Source organism: Phacochoerus africanus, chromosome 1 (assembly GCF_016906955.1).
Source record: "Phacochoerus africanus isolate WHEZ1 chromosome 1, ROS_Pafr_v1, whole genome shotgun sequence".
Classification (NCBI taxonomy): domain Eukaryota; kingdom Metazoa; phylum Chordata; class Mammalia; order Artiodactyla; family Suidae; genus Phacochoerus; species Phacochoerus africanus.
This window is the reverse complement of record NC_062544.1, coordinates 260,718,933-260,744,851: the sequence shown is the minus strand read 5'-3', so window position 1 is coordinate 260,744,851 and position 25,919 is coordinate 260,718,933. Positions and strand designations below refer to the sequence as shown.

Below are 25,919 nucleotides of genomic sequence, written 5' to 3'. Positions count from 1 at the left end.
TTTTTTAATAAAAGCAGGTAGATTTCTACTAGAGAGCTGAAACATACATCCTCTTTTACTCTAAGATTATGCTTAATTTCTTGATTTTGCTCTCTGTAAGATTTTCCTAGTTTTAATGAGTAAATGCCAGTCACAATCTACAGGTATTTTACTAAACCAGTAGAGGTAGAAAGGTGCTTCTCAATTTCTAGGAGCAATGTTTTAAACACAAAAAACCACATTTTATCAGCGTAAATTACCAGCTTTTTTTTTTTTATGAACTTCTTTCTTAAGTTTTCTTGACTTTTAAAATATACTGCAACCAGACATATTTATTCCAACTGTGTTCCATGCTGATATATTTAGGGCTGCTCTACACAATCATTAAACTTTCACACGGTCTCATGAATGAGACCCCATGTTACCTATTTGGTCTTATTTTCTGTTACTCTTTCACCTAGGCAGCCTCAGCTCCCCACAGATGCGTGTCTTTGTTTCTTTAAGTTCCTACATGCATGGCATCCTTGATCACTCACCATCTAGCCACACAGGACCCATTCAATGAGACTAGTCGAAGTCTCTCTCTTTTGAAATGTTATTCCAAATGACTTCTACTTAAACTTTTTTCTACTTTGCTAAATCATATAATAAAAATAGTCTATATTTGTAACTTCTTATAGACCATTTTGATTTAAGTATCTGTATACATTAGAAAACATCAAATATATAAACATGCAGTATATTCTGGAGGTAGTAAGATCTGGGGGAAAATCAGCTAAAGTGAAATTTAGAAAGCTAGATACATCATTTTATTTTCAAAATTGTTTATTTTAAAAACTGATAGTATACTAAGAGATGAAGAAAATCTACTTCAACTTCCAGAGGATCAGAACCATACAGGCTATATTCATACAGGCTATATAATTAAAAATAAAGATAATTCTCAAACTAAACACTTAGACTTTAAAAATACTGTCCTAAATTATTCTTGAAACAAAGGAATAAAGATCATATTAATATTGGCAATATGAGATATCAAAACTTAAAGGACACAGCCGGACTGGTAGTCAAAGGAAAATTCCAACTTAGGTACACAGAATAAAATTTTAATAAGCTACAAAAAGAAAACAAATCAAAGTAAAGTAGAATAAAATAATATGGCAAGTGGACACAGACCACCAAAAGCTTTTCTTTCTAAAGAGCTCAATGGAAGACCAAAAATTGGGAGAACACAACACCAGAAAAAAGGTGATAAAACCAAAAATACAGGAAGAAGTTTTAAAATTTATGGAAGAATAATGCATATAACTTTAGGCCAATAAACTATAACATCTTTATTAAATGGATGATTATCCAGGAAGATAAACGTTACCAGAATTACTTTAAGAGGATGAAAAAGTGAACAGATCCAGCAGAACTACAGATAACTGAAAAGATTTGTACCCAATAAAGGAATTAGGCTCATTTTGTTTTAAGGCTGTGCTGTTATGTAAATCTTCAAAGACCAGATGATTTCTATGATATCTAAACTGCTCCAGAGCCTGAAAAAGGGGAAAAGCCTCCTTAATGATTATATAAAACTAATATAATCTGAATATCAAAAATTGACAAATATCAGAAAGAGCATATGTCAATTTTGTCTATGAATGTAGATGCCAAGACCCATACCCATTTTTAATAAATTACCTTGTATACATAAAGAATACACAGGAACAGATATTGTTTATAGTGATTTAAAAAAGAGAGATAAATGCTAAAATCTTCACTTTCCAAGGATTAAGGATTAAGGAGAAATCTACTCAGCATCTCAAATAGATGCATTAAAAAATATCTAAATTCTGCTGAATAGCATTGAGAACTTTGTCTAGATACTCATGTTGCAACAGAAGAAAGGCTGGGGGAAAAATGTAATTGTAATGTATACACGTAAGGACAACCTGACCCCCTTGCTGTACAGTGGGAAAATAAAAAAAAAATTAAAAAAAAATCTAAATTCTAACACAAGTTTAAAAGAAAACTTAACTGTAAATTTAAGAAAGTGTTTAAAAATTTATGAAGTCTATAAAAAAATCAGTACTATACAACCTAATTAAAAATAAAACACTAGAAACATTCGCATTAAACTCAGGAACTAAACAAAGGCATTTACTACTATTTTTTTTTTAATATTTAACTATTTCTGAAATGTCTGGGCAACATAATAAAGCCAAAAATGAAATAAGTATAATGAAAATTTATCCCAATAACGAGATAATTGTTGGGAGTCAGTTAACTGAAATAACCAAGAGAATCAACTGAAACATTATTAGAATACATAAAAGGTTCAATAAGGTAATTGGAGGAGTTTCCATGCAGCACAATGGTGCTGTCATTGGTGGTGGCCTGAGTCGCTGCTGTAGCATGGGTTCAATCCCAGGCCTGGGGTTTTCCACATGTTGTGGGTGGGCCACCTCCTCATTCTCCCCAAAATAAGGTAACCGGATACAATGTAAATACATAAAATTAATTTTTCCCACTACCTATCCCACTAATAATTTGGCTTTTTAAAAGTGAAAATAAGTAACTTGATTCATAGAAACAAATAATTTTTAAATACCAAAGACTAAATTTAAAAAGAAAGTGTAAGACTACTATGAAGTAAAATTATAAAACCATACTACAGGACATAACAGAGGAGCAAGAAAGTGAAGAGGCATACCATGTTCCTTCTGAGAAGACTTAAAGTACTGAAAAATATTATGCACTTCACTGTAACATAATATATAATATAATGCAAATACAATCACATTCTGAATGGATTTGGGGAGGCAGGTAGCAAGTGGTTCTAAAACTTACTAAAAATGAAAAAATGGAACTTGCCAACTTTCCATTTATAAATGAAAAAAATGAAAAGGCGTTTCTCCTACAAAATATCAAAATACATTACAAAGGTCCATTTGCAATGGGCCATTTGTAATAAAAAGGTGTAATGTTCAAAACCAGAAATTGATCAAGGAACAGACAGACCCAAAGAGACTCTCATAAATGGGATTCAATATATATAAAGACAGTATTTTAAGTCAGTGTACAAAGACTGCATTAGTCAAAATGTTATTATATGTTTGGACTATTTGAATACTTCTCTATTTGGAGAAAACCAAAATCCTATATTCAGAAATTTAAAAAAATTATGTACTACAATTAAAGAGCTACATAATTTTGCAAGTGATCATAAAGCCTCAAATCCACAAAGTACTGCTATATCTTATAAGATTAAAAACATTTTGTATGGTTAAGACACCAAAAACAAATTTACATATAAATGCAAACCACAAAATAGAATTTGCAAATTATAGATCAATCAAATTTCTTATCAGAGAGGTCCCCTTGTGGCTCAGTGGAAATGAATCTGACTAGTAAGGATGAGGTTGTGGGTTCAATCCCTGTTCTCACTCAGTGGGCTAAGACTGTGGCATTGCCATGAGCTGTGGTGCAGGCTGCAGGGGGGTCTTGGATCCTGTGTTGCTATGGCAGTGGTGTAGGCTGCCAACTGCAGCTCTGATTTGACCCCTAGCCTGGGAACCTCCATAATATGCCAGGTGTGGCCCTAAAAAGAAAAAAAAAAAAAGTTCTCAGCAGATCAAATCTCATTTAACTTAAAAAAATACAATATCAAAATGTGCAGGGAGTTCCCGTCGTGGCGCAGTGGTTAACGAATCTGACTAGGAACCATGAGGTTGAGGGTTCGGTCCCGCTTTCAGTTCAAAATAATGATACCCAACTTGATAAAAAATGACAATGGTACAATAAATGACAGATAACTCTTCCACAAGAAATCGATGAAAACTTGAGAAGAGGTATCTTCAGTGGTTTTTATGAAAAGAAAATAACTGCAGACTACCTGGGAATATGGGTAAGTTTTTAAACATAAAAGTTTTCTGTTTTGTTTTAGCTAAGAGTATTTTTTTCAGCCTCTCTCACAGAGACAACATCAGGTCCTTAACCTACGAGCCACAACGGGAATTCCTAGGCTTATATGGTTTTATGAGTTCTAATTTACTTTTATGGATCGGTTAGTTTCTATGTAAACTAGAGTAAAAGAAAAATTTGAGAGATCTTAAATTCATTTACTAAATTAATTTCATACATGACATTAAACCTGAAAACAGGTCCCAAATAAAAACATAGAGCAATTTTTAAAATATAGAATGCAGAAAGCCCAAATAAAATGTTAGTGAGCTAAACAGAGTATTCTGAATTAATAAAAGTTTATTAAGAAAAGTGATTTAAGAAAATATTACAAAAAATTATAATACCATGGATTGAAGACTTTTTATATAGCAATGAAACTCCAGAATCCAGAAAGGAGAATAAAGATAGTACAAATAGCACAGTATTTTAAAACTTCTTTATGGAAAAAGGTACCATAAACTAATTTGAATATAAATGGCAGAGGGAAAAAATGTAGGACGTATATCCATATAGAAGGTAATATGTAATAAATCAGAGTATATCGATATCATGGAATACTAAATGCAGCAGGTTTAGGTAATGTGGTAGCTATCTATATGTCTTAATTTTAAGAATTCCCACAATAGGATGGAACTAGAAACTCTCATACTAAAGTGAAGTCAGAAAGACAAATACCATATAATATCACCTATGTCTGGAATCTAATATATGGCACAAATAAACCTATATACAGAAAAGAAACAAATTCTTAGACATAGAGAAATGTGATTGCCAAGGGGGGAGGGAAGGGAGTGGGATGGACTGAAGAATTTGGGGTTAGTAGATGCAAACTACTGCATTTGGAATGGATAAGCAATGAGATCCTACCATGTAGAACAGGAAACTACATCTAATCACTTGTGGTGGAACATGTGAGAAAAATAATGCATATATATGTATAACTGGGTCACTTTGCTGACAACAGAAACTGACAGAACACTGCAAAATCAACTCTAACAAAAATTTTTTTAAAAAGAATGCCCACAATATATTTCTAAGTGATGTAAATTATAAAATAATAGGAATAATAAAAAGTTAAAAAATTTCTCTCTGTATGCATGTCTGTTAAAACAAAAGAAAACAAAATTCACGCAAATGTTGGAAATGGTTACAACAGGGCAGTAGCAGAGACGATCATTATTAGTTTAAAGACATCTCTATATTACTAAATGATTGCATTCTGTATATATTACTTTTGTTATTTATATGACAAAATTACTGAAATTAGGTATTAGCAGCTAGAACTTTCCAAATGCTAGCCATTTACCTATTGCAAAATATACTTTAATAATTATAAACACCTGATGTTTTCACATATATTTCTCAATTACAGATGGATAAAAACATACACAAATAGAAACTGCAGAGATTTTCTACTGTATCAAAATTAGAGAATAAATCAAAAAAGATGAACATATGAGATACAGAAAATATGCAAATGGTAAGAGGCAAAGGGCATCTGCAAGGTGATGGTGAAAGGAGATCTCAAGATATCAGTTATATACCAGGAGTAAAGGAAAACCAATGCAAACTGGAGCAGGTCATAAAGCTTCAGAACGGACTTCACAAGAAGAATGAAACTGACAAACAACAGAGCAAAAAACTAAGCAAAACAAAACAACTAATAAAAAAGCAAAATAAAACAACTAATTCCAAGGAAGATAAAAGCTGAGGGGAAAAAAGTGAAAGTAATAAAGTTTATGACTTAGTTCAATCCTGAGTAACACACACAGAAATCGTAATATAAGCTGAGAATTCTGATTTAATCAGCTAACAAGATTTTTACACACATACATATGAGTGTATATGCATGACGAGGGAGGGATGAAAACTGTATGTGTCAGTGTCTGTATATCGGGCAGAAGAAAGAGGGCTTATCATTAACATCCCATGTAGGAAATTCAACAGGGAATGTGTAAACTAAGAATCACAAAAACATAAGCATTCTACTTAAAGATCCGGAATTAATGTCAAAAGGGTTTGATGAAATGACTGAAAGCTGCTACCACAGTTTGGGGGGTTAGTGCAGTGGGGATGACATGATGTGGCTATTTTTGTCTGTAGTATTTTAAAGTTGCCTCTTTAAAATATATGCAGGTATTAATTTAGTAAAAGTGAAGCTTTCAGTTCAAAATAATGATACCCAACTTGATAAAAAATGACAACGGTACAATAAATGACAGATAACTCTTCCACAAGAAATCGATGAAAACTTGAGAAGAGGTATCTTCAGTGGTTTTTAAGAAAAGAAAATAACTGCAGACTACCTGGGAATATGGGTAAGTTTTTAAACATAAAAGTTTTCTGTTTTGTTTTAGATAAGAGTATTTTTTTCAGCCTCTCTCACAGGATCTAAATAGAGTGAACAATTCATCCTAGGAACAGTTTACCGGAAATTCAACAGTTTAGACTTGAAGTCCTGTATTCCAGAAAACTCTTCAGTGCCAGCATACCAGGATGAGTGGTCACTCTAATGGTAACCAGTTCAAAAGTGTTTATTGATATAAGACTACTATTCACAAGGCCTTGGTTTGTGCTGTACCCTGAAATACTGAAAATAAGCAACTTCTTAAAGATCTAGTTGAATGATGATAGAGCATAGACAATTAAGGGAAAATTTTAGATTTTTTAATGTCAAGAAAGGGAACATGCAGCTTGATGAAGTGAACTATACCTCTGTTTCTTAAAAAATAACAAAAACTATGGGGGGAGTAAAAAAATGAAGATATTTGGTTAATCTAAAGAAACTAACAAAGCAAACATATTTCAAATACATAAAAAATGTGTAATCAAAACACTGATAAGATCTGGTATTAGAAAGAAGAAAGAGCTAGTCATAGAATAATGCATCAGTATGATGTTCTCTTGAAGTAACCAGGATATTAAAATTAATTGGGGGGGGGAAATAAGTAAATAAGAAACATAAGATAAATGAATCATTTTAGGAGTTCCTGTTGTGGCTCACTGTAAACAAATCTGACTAGTATCCATAAGGATGCAGGTTTTGATTCCTGGCCTCCGTCAGTGGGTTAAGGATCCGGCGATGCTGTGAGCTGCGGTGTAGGTCACAGACTCAGCTTGGATCCTGCGTTGCTGTGGCAGTGATGTAGGCCAGCAGCTACAGCCTGAGTCAACCCCTACCCTGGGAACCTCCATATACCTTGGGTGTGGCCTTAAAAAGATAAAAAAAAAAAAAAAAGAGAGAGAGAGAAAATACTGTCATATTGACTAAGAGTATCACAAATAAGGAGAAAATAAACTATTACCAGAAACAGCTACTTATTTCCTATTTTTGCTCATCAATATCCTTTATTTGCTTCAAATAAAAACACAATTCAAACATCTAACAAATCAGAGGTGTACTATTAGGATACCTCAGGTAAAATGCTTTGTTTTTGTTGAATGATCTTAATTAAAAGAAGAATAATCAGTCTTAGATCCATACAAAAAAGAAACTCCCAGAACATTAGGTGGCCATAACTAAGATAGGAAGAGAGAAATTAAACAGAAACCAAATTTAAATCAAGGAAATAAAACATTTTAAGAAGTTTATTTAAAAATAAATAAATGAAATGAAAATGTCAATTGTACCTTAAAGAACCCTGCTTCAGGGCCACACCTGTCATATACATTCCTGGCTTTACCTATTGCCATGATAATACCTTGCATGTTCGGTGTCATCATGACCTGCCGCAAGGGATTTAAAGTAAGAACTTTTGAATGGTTATTATAAAAAACATTAAAAAACCAAAATAATTCCTTGTTACATGCAGTTAAAGCTCTTTATTTTTCACTATTTATAAATCAAACGTTGCATTTTTTTGTAGCAAATGGCATCTGATAAGCCTAAAAGTATCCCAAAAGCATCCATACAGGGCCACAGCTAGCTCACATGGTGCCTTTGTGCTAAGTGCAAAAAGGCATCCTCTCTGAAGATTTTTACAAGGGTACTCCCTTCTTTACAAATTATAAAAATGTGCTGCTAAGAGACCCCTTTAGAAAAAGCAACATTTTTAATTTAAAAAGTGCTTCTTCTTTAAGGCTTGAGGAGCTCAACATTAGCTCAATTTCAACTCCACTTTTGCCAGGTAGCGAGGCATTCTTGTCTGCAAAACCATACATTCTAAACATCTAAGCAGCAGCAGCCCCGTATCCATAGAACTTACTATTAAAAGTTACAAGGCACATGCACTGTTAAATTATTCCTGCAATGAATTAAGAAAAAAAGAAAACACAAAACTCTGCCAATAGCATAAGCACTTGCACAAAAGATAGTGTTAAATGATTAATCACAATTCTACCTTTTTAAATTCCCGAAGGCTCACTCTGAAACAAGTATTGGGGTACTTAATCAACAAGTTAACATTTTTATTAAAAACACGGCAATTTCCACAATCTTCAAGCACCAACATGGTAACAGTAAAATGGAAAAACGTACTGCTCTTAAGTACTAAATATTTAAGAAGTATTTCTTTGTTTTCATAATAGTTTATTATGTGCTACATACACCATTTTATATAATGGACTTGGACATCTGTGTGTTTGCTGGGGCTGGGGCATTGCTAGAACCAATCCCCAGTGGATACCAAGAGATGACTGTATTCTTCTATTACATTTAAATATATCTGCAAAATGCAATAATTCAGGATACTATGAAGCTATCGTATTAGAGCCATCAAGGGATGGCATTCATTACCTCTGATTCACTGAACCTATTGCTACCCACAGCATTCATTTTGGATTATACACTGACAAATACAATAAACCTAATGTTATCTGCTTCAGAAAATGCTTCTAACCAGTGCCTAACTCACAAACTTACCTTACTCCTTATTCTCTTTATGGGCCATGAATTCTTACAGAAGCACAGTAATAGTAATGTCTTTATTATGCCTCTATTTTGGTGATTAGTTCATATAATAGCTTAATTCTAACTTTGAAGTAAGTCAGAAAAAAATGTTACTTGGAAAAAACTATTTAATATACACTCAATTCTCATCCATGCCAGTAAAAACTAACAAGTGGTAGTCTCCACGGTCTGTCTTTTCTGTTGTTTCTATTCAGAAAAAGCTTTACTGGCCTTCCCTCAAATATGGGAAAAGATGAAAACTGTAAAGTGTTAAGGAAAAAAGTGGTGAAGGGAAAAGGGAAAAATAAGTCTGATGGGACCAGGACAATAGCAATTTTCATCTGATTCCTAATAACTGTGTCATGGGAAGCAAAAATGCCTCCATACAATTAGAAAAGCAAGTAGATGAGAATTAATAGTGGAACAATAAGAAGAGATAAGACAAAGATGCCCGTGTATTAAACACTGGTAGGCATTCAGCAATGAATCAATTAATTCAGTCATACAGAAGAAAAAAAAAACACACAAAAAAAACAAGAAACAAAAAACTCCAACCACCCACCCTGCACCTAAACCAAAAAACATGTATTTACTCAGAATCAGGCTATAGGATCTTCTGGGAGGAGATAGGGGCAACGTAGTATAATAAATAATTCAAGTAAACTAAGAAAGGAAAATTAAAAGTTTTAAGTGCTCAAAATTTTTGCTATTTAACAAACGAACCTTATTCAAATCTATCAGTCTGAGAGTAAACAAATCTTATGTCTGCACAAAAGAATGAACTCTAACAACATAAAAGTATTCTTTTAACTTTGCTACTTAAATTTTCATTTGAAATTCAAAGTACTGTTAGCAATTGGTAAGGTCATTTCAGATGGTGGGTGGCAAAGCCGTATGTTATGCAGCAATAGACACAAGTGTCAGGGTGCAGGCATGCCCAAAGTACTTGCATTAAACAGCAAGAAAACAAGAGGAAACAGTGCAGAGGGTTATAATAAAGGTACCTCGTCATCATAACCCCCCTCCTTTGACTCAATCATAAATTTCCCTACATGAGGAATCGCCACCTCTACAACTTGCTGGTTGGAAGGTGGTTGACTTGTGGTATTTTCAGGTTTCTGCAGAAGAAAATCATTAGTATGAACATTAGAAAAGAGAACAACGGAAGCACCCAGTTTAAGTGCATAGATTCCGGAGTCTTTTAAAAATATATGCATTTGTTTAGTACGAAATGATACCATCTAAATCTGAACATTAAGGCAGATTCATTAATCAAGTAATGGCACAAGATCTCCAGCTTTCACTTTGCATCTCAAACACTAAATTAAGTTTTATTTTTTTTCAAAGCATCTTGGACTCCAAATTCTTAAAAATATTTAATACTTAAGTTGTATTTCCTCCTGCTGTCTTTATAAGTGAAGGTTTTATTTTTTTTAATTCTAGTAACTCCATAAAGACTTTCTTGGTATTTCCATCAAAACAGAATATGACCTCTTCTGAACCCAAGATAGTTTTAAGTTTTCTTTCTCATGATTTCACCTTTCTATCCTTTCTAATACTTAACTGAATATCCACTTAATATCCATACACTATTGTGTCTAAATCACTCTGCCACAGCCTATGCAATTTAGTATAATATATTTACATCATGAATGTCCAGTGAATTCCTGGTTTTGGAAAGACTGCTGGAAAGTGATATTCATTTTTAAAAACTCAGTTATATTTTTCTTCTTTTCTTTGTCAACAAGTTCTATGAATTTCACTAATCCACTCTAATGGAGTGGAAGCCAGTGTGAAATCCAGGAAAATCCAATCAAAGACACTATTATGGTTCATTCAAAACAATTGTTCAGATTTCACAAGGATCTTACTTTACTGAATAGATTTATAACTAGCATATATCCACTATTTACCTAAAAATAAGTTCAAAACTACCTAAGGTGATTGCTTAAATAATTTCTAATTGTACCATAAAAGTTTTCCTAAGCAAAGATAAACTTTAGTTTTGACATAAACAGAAAATTTAAATAAAAATAGAGTGGTTTTATTGCAACTTAAAATACAGGTACATTTTAGTGATATGAAGATTTTCTGACTTTTCCAAAGTACATATGAAGAAAAAGTTTAATTAAACAATAAAACAAGAATAATGTCTAAAACTGGCATTGCCTTCTTTAAAAGGAATATCATTTTTAACCATAATATTTTCAGAAAAGGTTCCTTGCTTTAAGTACTCAATTTTCAAGAATAACCAACCTACATGGTTGTCGGGATCGTGAAAGATAATACTGAGCTAATCCAACATCTGATGCATTAATTGTTGTTATATAAATAATAGGTATTACCAATATTATTGTACTATTATGCTACTTGAAAATGCTTATATTTGAATAACCCTAAGCCAGTATTACTAACACATACCCTACAGATAAACTTAGCATTCAATTAAAGATTTTCAATCTTTCCAGAATTTTCAAAGAGGAAAAATTGCCCTAGATCTCCATTCCAAGAGTGAAAAATAAGCAGGTAAATTAAGAAATTTGTCTGGACCTTGTGGTGCAAAATTTCTCACAAGTAAATCAACCTAAATCAAAACTATATTAAGAAATTTAAGGCAGATGGCAACCAGGATATGTATTCCTTAGAATTCTGATCCTTACAAAACAACATATTTTCTTTGAAAATTGCACTTAGGATAAATAAGTGTTTTATAAACCTGTCCAGTTGCCCAGAAAAGCTTCAACAGCATAGTACTGATTAATTATTTGGGTGAACACTCATAAAGGGAAGAAACTGTGGGCACATCTGGTAATTCTGTAGTACTATTCATCAAGTTTAGATATCCTAAGGTACTATAAAAATTTTTCACATAAACAATTTTAGGGTTCTTTGACGTAAAGTACATTTACCTTTTCCTATTACTGTCAGGTCCTATATGAACACCTTAAAGGCTGAACTTGAAAGAGGTTAAAAATAAGTTTCTTAGTTAATAAGTTGCAAAAATAATTAAAACACACTTACTAATTGCTCGAAATCTATTAAATATGATTTTTTTAAAGTGGTCCTATAAAAGGGTAATTAGAAAGCTCTGTAACCTCAACCACTCTGGCCTCCTTAATATGCTCATATATTTTCACCTAGTAATCCAACAATGGGGAATTTATCTAAAGAAATAACCAGAAATACAGAAAAAAATGTCCATTTTAGCAGCTTACTTTTAATAACACTAAAATATAAATAAATATACAATGGGGGGAGTGAGTCAGTAAACTAGAATTCAATCATTTAATGGAATATTATTCAACCATTAAGTTTTTGTTTACAGAGGTTATAACACAAGGAAATGGTTATGTTCACAGATTAAAGGAAGAAAACACACAAAATTTTATATGCAGTAATAACATAATTATAAAAATAAATCCCAAACCTGTATCTAAAAATAAGCATGAAAGAAAATATATCAACATAGTAACAGTGATTAACTTTTGGTAGTGGAACTATGCATGATGCTTTCTTCGAGGCGACTTTTCCATACTTTTAAATTTTCTAAAATATTTCATTAAAAATTACAGACGTTCTTCTAAAAAGCAACCTGTCTAAACATTTGGAGACTATTTCTCTATGGTTTCTACGATTCTAAGCTTTCCAGGAAATTCTTCTTTTTTTTTTTTCTTTTTTGTCTTTTCAGGGCCGCACCCGCGGCATATGGAGGTTCCCAGGCTAGGGGTTGAATCGGAGCTGTAGCCACCGGCCTAAACCAGAGCCACAACACCGCAGGACCTGAGCTGTGTCTGTGACCTACACCACAGTTCACGGCAACCCAGATCCTTAGCCCACTGAGCAAGGCCAGGGATCGAACCTGCAACCTTACGGTTCCCAGTTGGATTCGCTAACCACTGAGCCATGACAGGAACTCCTGGAAGTTCTTCTTACACTAAGTTTGGAACTTTACATTTGTATAATTGTGAAACAGTTAGGATTTAAGTAACAGAATGAAATAAAGAGCTACTTTAGAGACTACACTAATTCTAAGCACTTAAAAAAGTTAATTGTAATTCATCCCACAATCACCTCCATTTTATGTAAAAGGAAACTGAAGTTTAGAAAAATTAAGCAACTGGTTCAAGTTTGCATAGCTAGTAGGAAGTAAAACTAACAGTCAAAAACCTAGGACTATTTCATCCCCAAATCTGAAGACTATTTGCAATTTAGTTTCTAAGGTATTATCTTTCAATGAGAAAACCCAGTAAGTGGTGACCATGATACTAAGCAACTGATCATGAGACAGGAAACGCTGGTTAGAGAGTCCTGACTAACATGCTCTTAGACATGCTGCAGGTTTTATACAGACAGTGGGGCCAACCACTGGGGCTACTCCAAAAGATAAGCCAAATGGGAAAATGTGTACGCTAGCATATTCTCTCGGTGCCATCTCTACTCAAGTAAAGGTGAAGCAGTAGCTTGCGAGCTTTTAAGATGATGTCCATATGAACTCAACAATCAAAATTTAAGTGCAGATTTCTACAAATTTAAATTATGCATGATTAGCCAAACTTAAAAAATTATGATTCTAATTAGGCTAAGTAATAATGCCTTTGGCTTCCTGACACCAGTTAAAAGGATGGGTACTTATCAACCATAATGTAGACTCTCACAAATTTAAACCCTAGTTAGAAAAAGCCCTGACAAATTATTTTTTTTTTAACAAGCAAAAATATTTCTACTTTGTATCTACTTCTCTGCTATTTCTACCTCCTTAGGGTTTCCTCTTTTACCATCCCAAGTAGGACATCCCAGATCCATTAAAAAAAAAAAAGTATTTTTCAGGAAGTGCTTTAGAGTTAGCAGGTCCTCAACTCCGGTTTTATAAAGTCTCTAGGGCATTGCAGTATTTGGAATAATCAAAATAATCTATCTATATTAATACATTTTTATGGTAAGATGATATATAATCAAACTTTTCCAAAAAGGAATTAATTTATGGTTGTTACTTTGTTCATTAAAACATAGTAGAATACCCTATTTGTTGAACATTTTGGTTAATCAAGGTCTTATTAAAGACCTCACTGTAATTAGTGGGCTAAGATCGAGATTAAATTCACTAAATAGAAAAGCGTGCATTGACAAATGTCCTGTTCTCCTTAGTTCTCCATAAGAGGAATCTTCAAAGCCTAAAAGTAGCTGTCAAGAAACCTGTATTAGAGCTGCTTGTGCTCATTAATAAAACATAAATGACTTTAATATTTGAATGGCTTTGTAGTATGAAATTCCTCAACTACATCTCCAGAATGTCATATTCATTGAAAACATACTACAATACCAATGTGCTCAATTTACTGTTATGAAAAGACATACTCCAACACTTGAAAATTAAAAGCTTATAATGACAGTGTTATATCGGACACTACTGAAATACATATAAACTGTTTTATAATACCATACTTATCTTGCTAATAATAATTCTAACCTAGAGTATCTAGTATTTTACTGTTAAACTTACTCCATGGAACAATGAAAATTATACCTTATATTTCCAACTATTCTAACGTAATAAGACTGAAGATGGAAAGAGGGTTGAAGGAAAGGAAAAATAATGCTATACTTTATATCTCTCTTTTTAGTTTCAAATCAGTTGACCATTTTAATCTATGATTATGATTTTTTCCTAATTCTCTAACAGATAGAAATTTATTTTTTAAAAAAGAAGCATTTTTGAATTACAGCTGAGGAAATTAAAGCCTGGCAGTTAGGTGACATCTACAACCACTGACCATGTCCATGGCAGAGCTGTCCCTTGGCCCAGTCTCTCCTGACTCCCAGACAGGTTGTTCTTACACTGCTAGCAAACTGGGTGAATGTGGATGGGTATGCTCAGAGAGCTAAAAGAAAAATTCTTACCGACTGCAAAACTGTTTCAGGACTTTTATCTTCATGCTCATGTGATGCCTTGGTAATTATTCGAATAGTTTCTTCTTTCAAGTGCTTTGAGAAATCACTTCTTGACGGCTGCTCTAGATATTCTGGTTCTCCTGCTTGTGCTTCATGAGAAAAGAATCAATTGTATATCTAATATAAATCACAGCGAGTCTACACTAAGATGAATCTGTCATTTCTCATCTGAAGTTACACAATAATCAATTTATTCTATGTAAAGTAAAATATGCTTCAATATACAGCACTTCCCTCACAATTTACCAAAAGAAAGAATCAGACCTAAGAGTAGTCAAATAATTACTAAAGAAAAGCACTCATTATAATTATGCTAAGAAATTCGCAGTAAATCTTTCTGGCATGATAAGTACCAAAGTCTTACTGTGGAAAAATCACTAACATTCTGCAAAAAATAAAAGAATTTGTTTTGTACAACAATCCTGGTCTGAGTTTCCACAGAAGCATACTAGTTATTTTTCTGGCCATAGTATCCTTTTTCACACTTACCTAACAAAACCCTCACCCTAAATGAACCCAACCTTCTATCTTTCCTGAACCTGTTCCTGGTTGCAGAGTGCTGGAAGAGGAAAAACAACTGCAATTTGGCAAACTGGTACCAATAAAAATTCAAGATTTCAAATACGACCTCTGTGAAGAACTCCTAAAGTTATATCTACTGCCTATTCTCTGATCCATAGATGTAACAGTGTACTCTGAACATCCTCTAGATGTTTAACAGACAACACAAATCCTCATACTACTTACAAGGCTTTGCTTCTGCCTACCTCCAACATCACCTGGTGTCCTCTGCCATTTGCTCGACAAGGGGCACATACCAGCCTTTTTTCAGCATATCCAATACATCAAAGAAGAGGTTTACTTTCAACCTTTGGATCTTCCCTCATTTTCTTCCCCCTGACTGTATGTTCACCTATTCTCACTGCCCCCATCCAGGAACTTTGTTTGTTTAAATACTACTCCCTTATGGAAATATTTCTGATAACCTCATTTCTATAGCAGAGTGCTCAGCCTCCACACTACTGACACTTTGGTTTGATGATTCTTTGGTATGGAGAGCTGTCTGTGTACCCAGGCATCTACTCACTAGATGCCAACAGTACTGTTCCCACCCCACCCCCAAAATGACAACCAGAAATCTCTCTAGCATTGTCCAATGTCCTCTGAGGAACAAAATCACTCCCAGGTGAGAATGACTGCTCTAGAGTAACTTACACTTTCTCTTAAACAGCACTTACCACAATTATGATGTCATCATTGTTGTTAAGTACTTGGTTTAACCCCATATTCCTACTAGACTGTTAGACATCTCAGGAGCAGGGATGGGTGCTATCTCCTTCTTGTATTGCTATTTCTTCAATACCCAGCATATAAGCACACAATAACTTAAAGGAACAAATGAATTAGTAAACTAACTACTGAATGAATTGAAGAAATAAGAAAGTACACTAAAATATTCCACGATACTGGGATTGGTTAAGTGAGTCCTTGCTCAACCAACTGGAGGAGCACGACAGGATTACTGTCATCCTTGCCAATATTTGATTAATTTTAAAACATTTCTTAAAGTGAAATATCACTCAAAAATAATACTATAATCTCAACATAGACCCACTGGCATTCATTTATCTAATAAATTTTTTTTTTCGTCTTGTTAAAAGGGCTGCACTCACGGCATATGCAAGTTCCCAGGCTAGTGGTCGAACTGGAGCTTCAGCTGCCAGCCTATGCCACAGCCACAGCCATGTGGGACCTGAGCCATGTCTGCGACCTACACCACAGCTGATGGCAACGCTGGATCTTTAACCCACTGAGCAAAACCAGGGATCAAATTGGCGCCCTTAAGGATATAAGCCAAGTTCGTTTCTGCTGAGCCATAATGAGAACTCCTATCTAATACATTTTAATTAAGCATCTAACTATGTGTCAGGCACTGGGACTCTGAGCATGAACAAAGCAGCCAGTCCCTGCTTTGATGTTTACAGTCGACTATGGATAAAGTTGTTAACCAAAGAATCACACATATGAATTGTGACATAGTTCCAGGAATAAAATGGGGGAAGGGTAATTTAGCTTATGGGATATAAGATAAACAAACTTTTTAGCTGGAGGATGATGGATTAGGTTTCCAAAACAGAAGAATGAGTAGCCTATGAAGTTAGCATGAGTTCAATCCAAAAGGAGGCTAGTGTGGCTGGAATGTAGTACAAGAGGGAAGATACAGCAAGAGATGATGCAGATAGGGACACAATTGAGGCCTTTGAGTCACACGAGAGTTTTGAGGGCAAAAAGAAAGTGAATAAACACTTTAAATACAGTAGGAACATGACAAGCTCAAAGAAAATTATTCTGACTACACTGTGAAGAATATAATAGGAAAGTAAAACCAGAAGGCAGTGAAAGTACTAGAAGTACTAGAGCAACATGAGCAAGATATGACTGTGCTTTTTGGATAACAGAGACAGCCAGAGAGAGAGAAGTGGTTACAGTCAAGATATGTTTTAGACACAGAAGTTTGGAGATTGATGTGAAGAGGACTCAAGTTTTTGGTATGAGTAACTAGGATGATGGAGATAAAATATACTGTGACAAGGAAAACTAAAGGAAGAAATGCTTCAATGTGTGTGTGAGAGGAAGATAAATTAAAGGACGTTAAATACCCTTGTTTCTGTATTTCCTGACTTTGTACTGTAATGCTGTTTCAGTGTCCCTGTACGATAGATAAGATTGAGAAAATCAGGATACAACTCCAGCTTAGCAAGACTTCTGCTTGTGGAAGTTTTCATGATAAGTAGCTTAAGCTAGGGCATAACAGAGAGAAATTTCTTGTTGAGAAAGCTTCTATTATTGTATTTGTACCTTTCATCTCTTACACTACTAGATAGATAAAACATCATTGGTTGATGGTAGGATGTGTGCTTAATACAATGAAGGCCAAAAAATCCATCATATCTGACACTGGTCTAAGCCATGGAACTCTAGATAATGTATGTAAATTAAGTCCTTAGGAGAAAAAGTAATTTTACCTGATCAATACAATCAAATATACCTTAGGTCCCGAGGATCAAGGTTTCTTTCCACACAGAGGTTTGAATCCAAAAACTATATGTGATTCTAAATGATTTTGTCTAAATGCCATATAGAACTATTTCCTCTGGAATTTTTCCTGTGTAAATATCTTCCCAGGAACTTATTTGAGTGGCACTGTAATCAGAGTAGGTGAACCTATAAGGATTTGAGATCTGGGAGTTTGGAAACCAAAACCCAAACTTCATTTTCAACATGTTTGTTGAGCATGTGTCATTTTCAGTACTGTGCCAGGTATTAACAATGTAAAAAAAAAATAATAATAATAATAAAAAATAAAATAAAATTAACTCACTTTAAGGAACTCTTAACAAAGTCACATAAATGTATACTCCATTACAATACAAAGTACTGAATGCAATAACACACTTATGCACAAGGTATTGCAGAAGCACTGTGGACCCAATACACACACTTGGGATGATGCTGCATGTTAAGAAAGACTCTCTAGAAGAAATGCCAACTGAGCTGAGTCTTGAAGGATTTGTAGAGGATTATCTTGGAGATGAGAAAGAAGATGATTCCAGGCAGAAGAAATAGCATATGCAAAGGCACTGTAAGGACAGATAAGAGATTAATAAAATCCTTGCTATTGAGACTTTACACTGGGGTCAGCAAAACAAAATGTAATAAATTTGGTGGTGAGAACAGAGTGGGACTGGAATAGAGGAAAAAAACAACAGTTGCTACAGGGACAGTTAGGGGGATTCATAAAGGCTTTGGTATATGAGGAAGGTCTTAAAGAATATATACAATTTTAAGAATAGTGAAGAGGACATTTTTCAAATGAAGGGTATTTTCTTGAACAAAGCCACAAAAGGAAAATTCTCTACAAGTGTAATGGGAAACAACCTGGTTTAGATGAAATATAACATACTCAAAGAAAAGTAGTCTAGGAAAAATTACAAGGGAGTCAGATTATAAATAGAGGGTCTTCGTAAAAAAGAAAAGAGGTTTTAGCTTCGTGTTAAATCAGAAGAGCAAAAATATATTCATTGAACAAATAACCAAAGGAAGAAAACAAAAAGCTATTTCTACTACCCAAAGATAAGCACTATTAATATTTTTACTATTATATATGTCCAGGTTTTACCTACCAAAATTTTTAAAACAAAAATAACTATTCTGAATATACTGTTTTCAACTTAATATAACAAAACATTTTTTTTCTGCTACTACAATTTTTACTGGTTATTCTGTGTTCTTTTGTATAAAGGGTTCATGTAATTAATATCTCAGCACACATTTAGGCAATTTCCATTTCTTTGCTAAAAACAACAGTAGGACAAAACTTCTGGCTCTTTCATGTCAAACACAGACCATAGTTTTTGTTCATCCTGTACATCCGGGGTTCATTATGAAGCTTTACATAAATTTCATCCCTGCTGGCCTATATAAATGGTAGGAATGCAATAGAGAGACTATGCTGCTTTCTTTATGTACCAACTGGCATCTTACGTACCAACTGGTCCCATAGTTACTAAACTGTTATTGTTCAGACTTCAGCTTGGAATACAGCTGGTGATCACTTATGTGACATTTGTTATTCTTGATTCTTGGAAGTCTTTCTTAGTTACCTATCTGCAGCTACAGCTATATAATATCCCTACAGTTGAAGTATCTCAAATCATTGATTTATTCTATGGATGCTTCACTGAGATTTTTGGATGGCTATCCTCCATGTAAGAAATTTTCTAGTCATGTTCTTTGATCACAATGGAGGGCTTCATCCACCTACTGGCTGTTTCATAAAATTCAATATTCTGAGAGTGCTCTGAGCTTGCTCTTTTGTCCACCTTCATGGTGAAGGTAAGGGACTGGGAGGACCTCAGAGCTGTTCTATGCCTATTTTCTGGTTATGATCTTCAGCATTTTAAGAGAATCAACTTGACCACCAATTGGCTTTCTATTAAAGCATAAAGATCTGCTTTCTAATCAACTGTATTAAAATGGAGCAACATTTCATATAATTCAGAAGTATTTCATACCTTGAATTACTGAGTCATATTTATTACATTCACATTTAGAAGAATATTTATAAAGAATACTGCTTCAGAGAACAGCAGTCCATTTTTACAGAAATGTATTTAAAATCAATGATTCCCCCAAAGCAGCCTATAAAGAGCCATGCTAGTCTGGCTACAAAGAATCATCAGAGAAACTTAAGGACTCCGGATCCTGGGTGGCATCACAATAGAATTCTCAGGAATGGGGGGTAGGAGAACAGGCTTTAGGAAGTAGATAAAACCTAAAATTTATCCCAGATAAAAGTTATAGCTATACCACATATTTTTAGCTTGCTTCCCTAATATATGGTTATTTTGGCTATCCTTTTAAAATGGCTGCATTTCCATACACTGAGATCACTCCTAGGAAACTTACTGCAATTTCCATAAGGAATCTGAAGTCAAATCAGAAAATATTCAAGGGGCATCTACCATGTGTCATTTATTCTGCTAGATTCCGGAGATTTAAATAAGAACATCACCTCATCCCTGCTCTAAAGGAACTTAAAAATATTGAGGACACTGTTCATTCCACCAGGACTTACTCTCAAGAACCAGCTGTACTTTCCTGGATCATCAGCTTATTTCTGACTTGTAGACCATTGCTACTTCATTTTTTCCTACCGTTATTTTTTTCACTTTCTTTCTGTTTTTAAAAATCTGGGTGTGCTATATGTTGTAAGAATCTCAAATAGTTTTTGAGTAAGGTATCAGTAACACAAGCAAAACAATGACTCAGGCAAAGCTCTCTCTCCTTCAGAATAATTTCCTTTTTAGACACACAGCCTAGAGCCATCCTGCTCAACCAGAGGTATATCTCAGAATTACCTTAAGATCTTTTTAAAAATATATATTCTGTACCCTTCCTCCATTGATTCTGATCTCTGTAATTCTTAAGTGGTATGTCTTGCTTACACTCAGAAAAAGTCTCCTAGGTAATTCTGATGCATACACCCACAGTAAAGAAATCTCTTGGCTAAAAATCTCTAAACAGAAGTATTCAGATGAATTTTGTTTTACAGTAAGTAGGTTTGCGGCAGGGTGGCAGTAGCATGAGATGGACCAAAGAATACTTTCCTGGAGTTCCCGTCGTGGCGCAGTGGTTAACGAATCCGACTAGGAACCATGAGGTTGCGGGTTCGGTCCCTGCCCTTGCTCAGTGGGTTAACGATCCGGCGTTGCCGTGAGCTGTGGTGTAGGTTGCAGACGCGCCTCGGATCCTGCGTTGCTGTGGCTCTGGCGTAGGCCGGGGACTACAGCTCCGATTCAACCCCTAGCCTGGGAACCTCCATATGCCGCGGGAGCGGCCCAAAGAAATAGCAAAAAGACAAAAAAAAAAAAAAAAAAGGAATACTTTCCTATCATTACTTAGCTTCACTAAGACAATGAATTGTGCTAGAGGAGTGATGCCTATGGATTTCTTGGTCACATGCCAGCAGAAGAGGGACAAATACTCATTTAATTAATATTACATAAATTAATATTCTTATTTGGAATATGACTCAAGAAATCAGATTTTAATAGTTCTTAGGTTATAGCTTTATTGAGAAAATTTGCAAGGAAGGAAGAAAAATCACTATGATAGACCTTTCTTCTTCTTTTTTAATGGCCACACCTATTGTATATGGAAGTTTCCAGGCCAGGGACTACACCCCAGCTGCAGCAACACTGAATCCTTTAACCTACTGCATCAGGCCAGGGATCAAACCCATGCCTCCATAGTGACCAAAGCCACTGCAGTCAGATTCTTACCCACTGTGCCATGGCAGGAGATCCTACTTCTTTTTCTTTTTTTTTTCACATATGAGGGACTTTATAAACAAGATTTCCTAGTCACTCACTCATAACCCTAGTGCACACCTGAAAGATTTAAATACAGATTCTCTTTGACATTCTGAAAGTATTACACTAAATTAAAAGAGATTACTTTGAAAACTATGAGGAGAAAGAGGAAAAAGATGGCATGGGCATGAAAGCAAAAATTTTCTAATGACAGGCGACAAGGGATTCCAATGAACATTAAAATAGATTCCCTTATTCAACTGTGGTTATGTTATATTCCCCTGCAACAGAAGATGGATTTCTTTCCTTTTCTTTCTTTCCTTTTCTTTCCTTCTTTCTTTCCTTCCTTCCTTCTTTCTTTCTTTCTTTTCTGTCTTTTTAGGCCAAACCCAAGGCATATGGAAACTCTCAAGCTAGGGGTCCAACTGGATCTGCTGGCCTACACCACATGGTATCAGCACACAGCAACATGGTATCCGAACCGTGTCTGTGACCTACACCACAGCTCACGGTAATGCCAGATCCTAACCCACTGAGTTAGGCCAAGGATCAAAGCCACGTCTTCATGGATGCTAGTCAGGTTCATTACCACTGAGCCACAATGGGAACGCCTAGATTTCTTAATATAATATGCAAGAGAATATGATAATAGAAACCATTTTTTTTTTAAAGACCACACCTACAGCATATGGAAGTTCCTGGGCCAGGGGTTGAATGAGAACTGCAGCTGCCAGCCTACACCATAGCCATAGCAAAACTAGGTCCGAGCTGCATCTGTGACCTATACCAAAGCTTTTGGCAACACTGGATCCTTAACCCACTGAGCAAGGCCAGGGATCGAACCTGAATCCTCATGGAGACTACATCAGGTCCTCAACCCACTGAGCCTCAATGGAAACCCTCAATCTTTTAAGCAATACTCTCACCCCCCAAATTAATAGATTTAGTACACACTATTGCTACTAACTCAAAGTACTTTCTACTAACTCAAAGTACATTTATTTCTATCAATTCTATAGCAGACACAGTGTTTCCTATTGAGGCAATATTACCATTGCTTTCTAAACACCATGTCTGGAAGATAATTATTGACGAACTGACATTTTCAATATTTTCTCTTTTTTTACTTATTCTGGCTCTCAGAAATATATCTGTATTACTTTTCAAGTTTTTTTTTTCTAAATACTAAAATTAGACACATGAAAATATATGTCTAATACCTACTACTTAAACCTTAGAAAACAGCATATGAAGTACATAAATAGGCAGTATTGATCGGGAAAAAAAGGGTGTGGGGTTACAAATATGGCCTTTTCATATAGAGGGAATATAAGATAACTGTAAATGACGGGAGAGCTGGCTGGTCCTGTCAGACAGGAACATTAGTGGGGAATATGAATATGTATTAGTTTGACTGAGCAAAAATAAGATGTGTTAAGTATGTAAATTTAGTCTTGTGAGAAACAGAGAAGATGAAGAGACTATATAGAATTAAATATTTTGATGCTGCACACTATCAGTGAGCCAAGAAGAGTAGCGGAGCTTAACCAATGCCGGGAGGATTCTCCTCTGTCTCAGAGCTTAGGTACCACTACTACTTAATGCCTATTATGCAGCCCCATCTTCCTGTTAATAAGAACAGCCATGTACAAATAGAGTCCTTAAAAGTTAAGGGAATGATAATACAGTAGCTCTCTCTAGGGATAAGTGCTAGGGAGTAATTTGAGAAGGGTAAGTGGAATGGAATCACAAAGAGGTGGAGTTGGCTCAAAAATGAAAGGAACTCAGAAATTTCTTTAAATTTAGTGAGCTACTTTATTCCTCCTAATGTGGATAAAGTTACTGTAATGAAACTGCATTGTTGTGAAACTAGTTTCACCTGCTCTACACAGTGGCCTTTGATGTATATGGGAAGAAAGTGTAGTCCTCCTCCGGCCAAGCTCACAGGAGACTACAATGGTATTTATATATCAAAATGCGGGGCATAATGCCATTATCTTGATCTTTTAAAAATTCTGAATCAATGCCACTTAAGGTCAAAATCAAGGCATAAACTATTCAATTCATATGAATACAAGTCACAAGTCTGGAAATACCTGTGCATGTCTACCTCAGTCACCATACCATATTGTGGTTTATAAATCTCTCACTGAATCAATAATTCCTTCTAAAGGTCAGATGATGATGTTGAAACATACCTAGGTAAAGCTGCATGGGAATCTGTCTATAAAAGATGAAATTAAATAAACACCTAAAATGCTCTCTTAAAAAATAAAAGCAAAACACACTGATCTTACAAAAGAGTGTAGTTCAAAATGATCTACTCAGTTATTAAAAAGGAGAGAGACAAATGAGTTTAAGGAAAATATCTGTTTATCTCTTCTCATTTACCCAATGATTAAGAGAAATAGCATCTTTTCTACAACACAAAATATGTCACCCTAAATTACATTCACAACTTAATGATGCTGAAATTAATCCTAAAAAAATTATTAGACATTGTATTTTCAATTTTGCTAGAACATATTTTACTTTTATGCAGTGTTATTCTTAATAATTTTTTATTTCATCAGCTAATTATAAATTTTTTAATATTTGTACTTTTATATATTAATCTTCTCACTTGTTCTATAGATCTACACAGATTTTTACTTGGAATATGTTAAATATTTAGTTTCTGTTAATTTTATTTTTGAGAATTTTGGAAAAAAAATACTCTACACTAATAGTAATTATTATAATACTCCGCATTATTAATACAGATAGTGTTATTTTGCTGAAACATGAAATTATTAGAGTTCGTTCTCTTGATAGCTTTAGTAAATTGGTCTGGGTTATACTTACTGGTTTCACAGCTTTTCTAAGCATCTTGCCAAGAAGAATCAATTAAAGTAGGCAAGATGGGTAGAGGGAGAGTCAGCAGAATGATTTAACTTGAAAAAAGTGTATATGTATATACAGTGTTATCTGGCAAATGGGTAAACTACTAAATTGTTGCCTTTTGTTATCGGTGAGAAATGGAATTTCAGATAATTTTCACTGGCGTCTTCATACTTTAGGATAACTAAAGTTTTCTCTTCTTACATTTTCAACGAGTATATCTTATTTTTATAATAAAATATCAATAGTAAATATGATACTGATAATAAAATGCAATAAATGTGAACTAACCTGTTGTCATAGAAGACTCTGACTCTCTCAATTTCTGAGATGCTAAAAGTTTTTCCTGCAAAGCTTTCTGTGCAAGCTGTGCATCCCATTCTTCTAGTTCTTTCTCAAATCGTTGGTTGTCTTCCTCAACAAAATCTCTTAAGTCTGGTGGTAGTGTTTCTATTCCAACAAGAGCCTGCCCAGTTTCTTTATTAAACTCCTCTGCAAATCATATTTCAAAAACTATTATAAAATTAAGGATTAAAGGAAAAATGTAAAGCTCAAAATGAAGGCATTTCAAATTTAAAGTACAAATTATTACCATTTAGCAAATCAATACTACCTTTAAACTAAAACTCAAACAAAAGCTCAGAAAAGCAGTGTTGCAAATATTTGATAATCCATTAGAGGTAATATTCAGCTTTTATTTTTAATCTGAAGAGTAAAACATGGAACAAGGCATAAAGCCAAAACTGTCTGCTACTCAAACACTTACACAGTACTTTTTCTATGGTAAAATACAGATGTTTGATTATTCATGAAGTAAAACTTACCACAAAATGAGAACAAAATGAAAATAACATTAAGCTCAAAAGAGAACCAAAATTCTTTTCATCTGAAGTAGTTAAGCACAGCAATACACCTATGTGCAATTTTAAAACTAGTCAATTGTAGTATTTAAAATGGTTATTCAACCTCTAGTAAACACACACACAAAATAAATTTTAGCTTTCAGTTGTAAATGAACTACCTAGCCAGTTTTGCTAAATGCCTAAATACAAAAGGAAAGGTGATTTTATCAGTTTCAGCAAACCTTTAAGTGTTTTTTTATATGCAAAGCCTGTACCAGAATATGAGAAACAAAAAGATTAAGACATAGTATGACATAGTCCTTAGCTTTGACCAGATCAGAGTGAAGTGGGAAAGACAAGTCAACACACAATTCTAATACACAGTAAGTAAGTGCCCAGTAGAGGTAAGCTATGAGAAACAGGGAGAAGCACTTTCTGGCAGGTCAAGGAAAACATGGCAGAGCAGATGACACTGAATTGAGTCTTGACAGATGAGTAGGAATAAGGCAAAAGAAGAAAGAAGTAGTATCATTACTGGCAAAAAAATAAAAATAA

General features: G+C 34.4%; 1 protein-coding gene across 2 annotated transcripts in view; it reads right to left on the bottom strand.

Moving 5' to 3' along the window:
- The window catches only part of USP25 (ubiquitin specific peptidase 25), a 135,703-nt gene that overhangs the window by 17,104 nt on the left and 92,680 nt on the right, over window positions 1-25,919 (bottom strand). Inside the window, exons 17-20 of one of the 2 annotated variants that reach the window (XM_047794688.1) lie at window positions 24,814-25,014; window positions 14,717-14,856; window positions 9,823-9,936; window positions 7,561-7,656 (exon numbers count right to left, since the gene is read on the bottom strand). In XM_047794688.1, the coding sequence (XP_047650644.1) occupies window positions 7,561-7,656; window positions 9,823-9,936; window positions 14,717-14,856; window positions 24,814-25,014 (551 nt within the window). The remainder of the gene's footprint in view (window positions 1-7,560; window positions 7,657-9,822; window positions 9,937-14,716; window positions 14,857-24,813; window positions 25,015-25,919) is intronic. The other variant, XM_047794697.1, reaches the window with a different exon arrangement.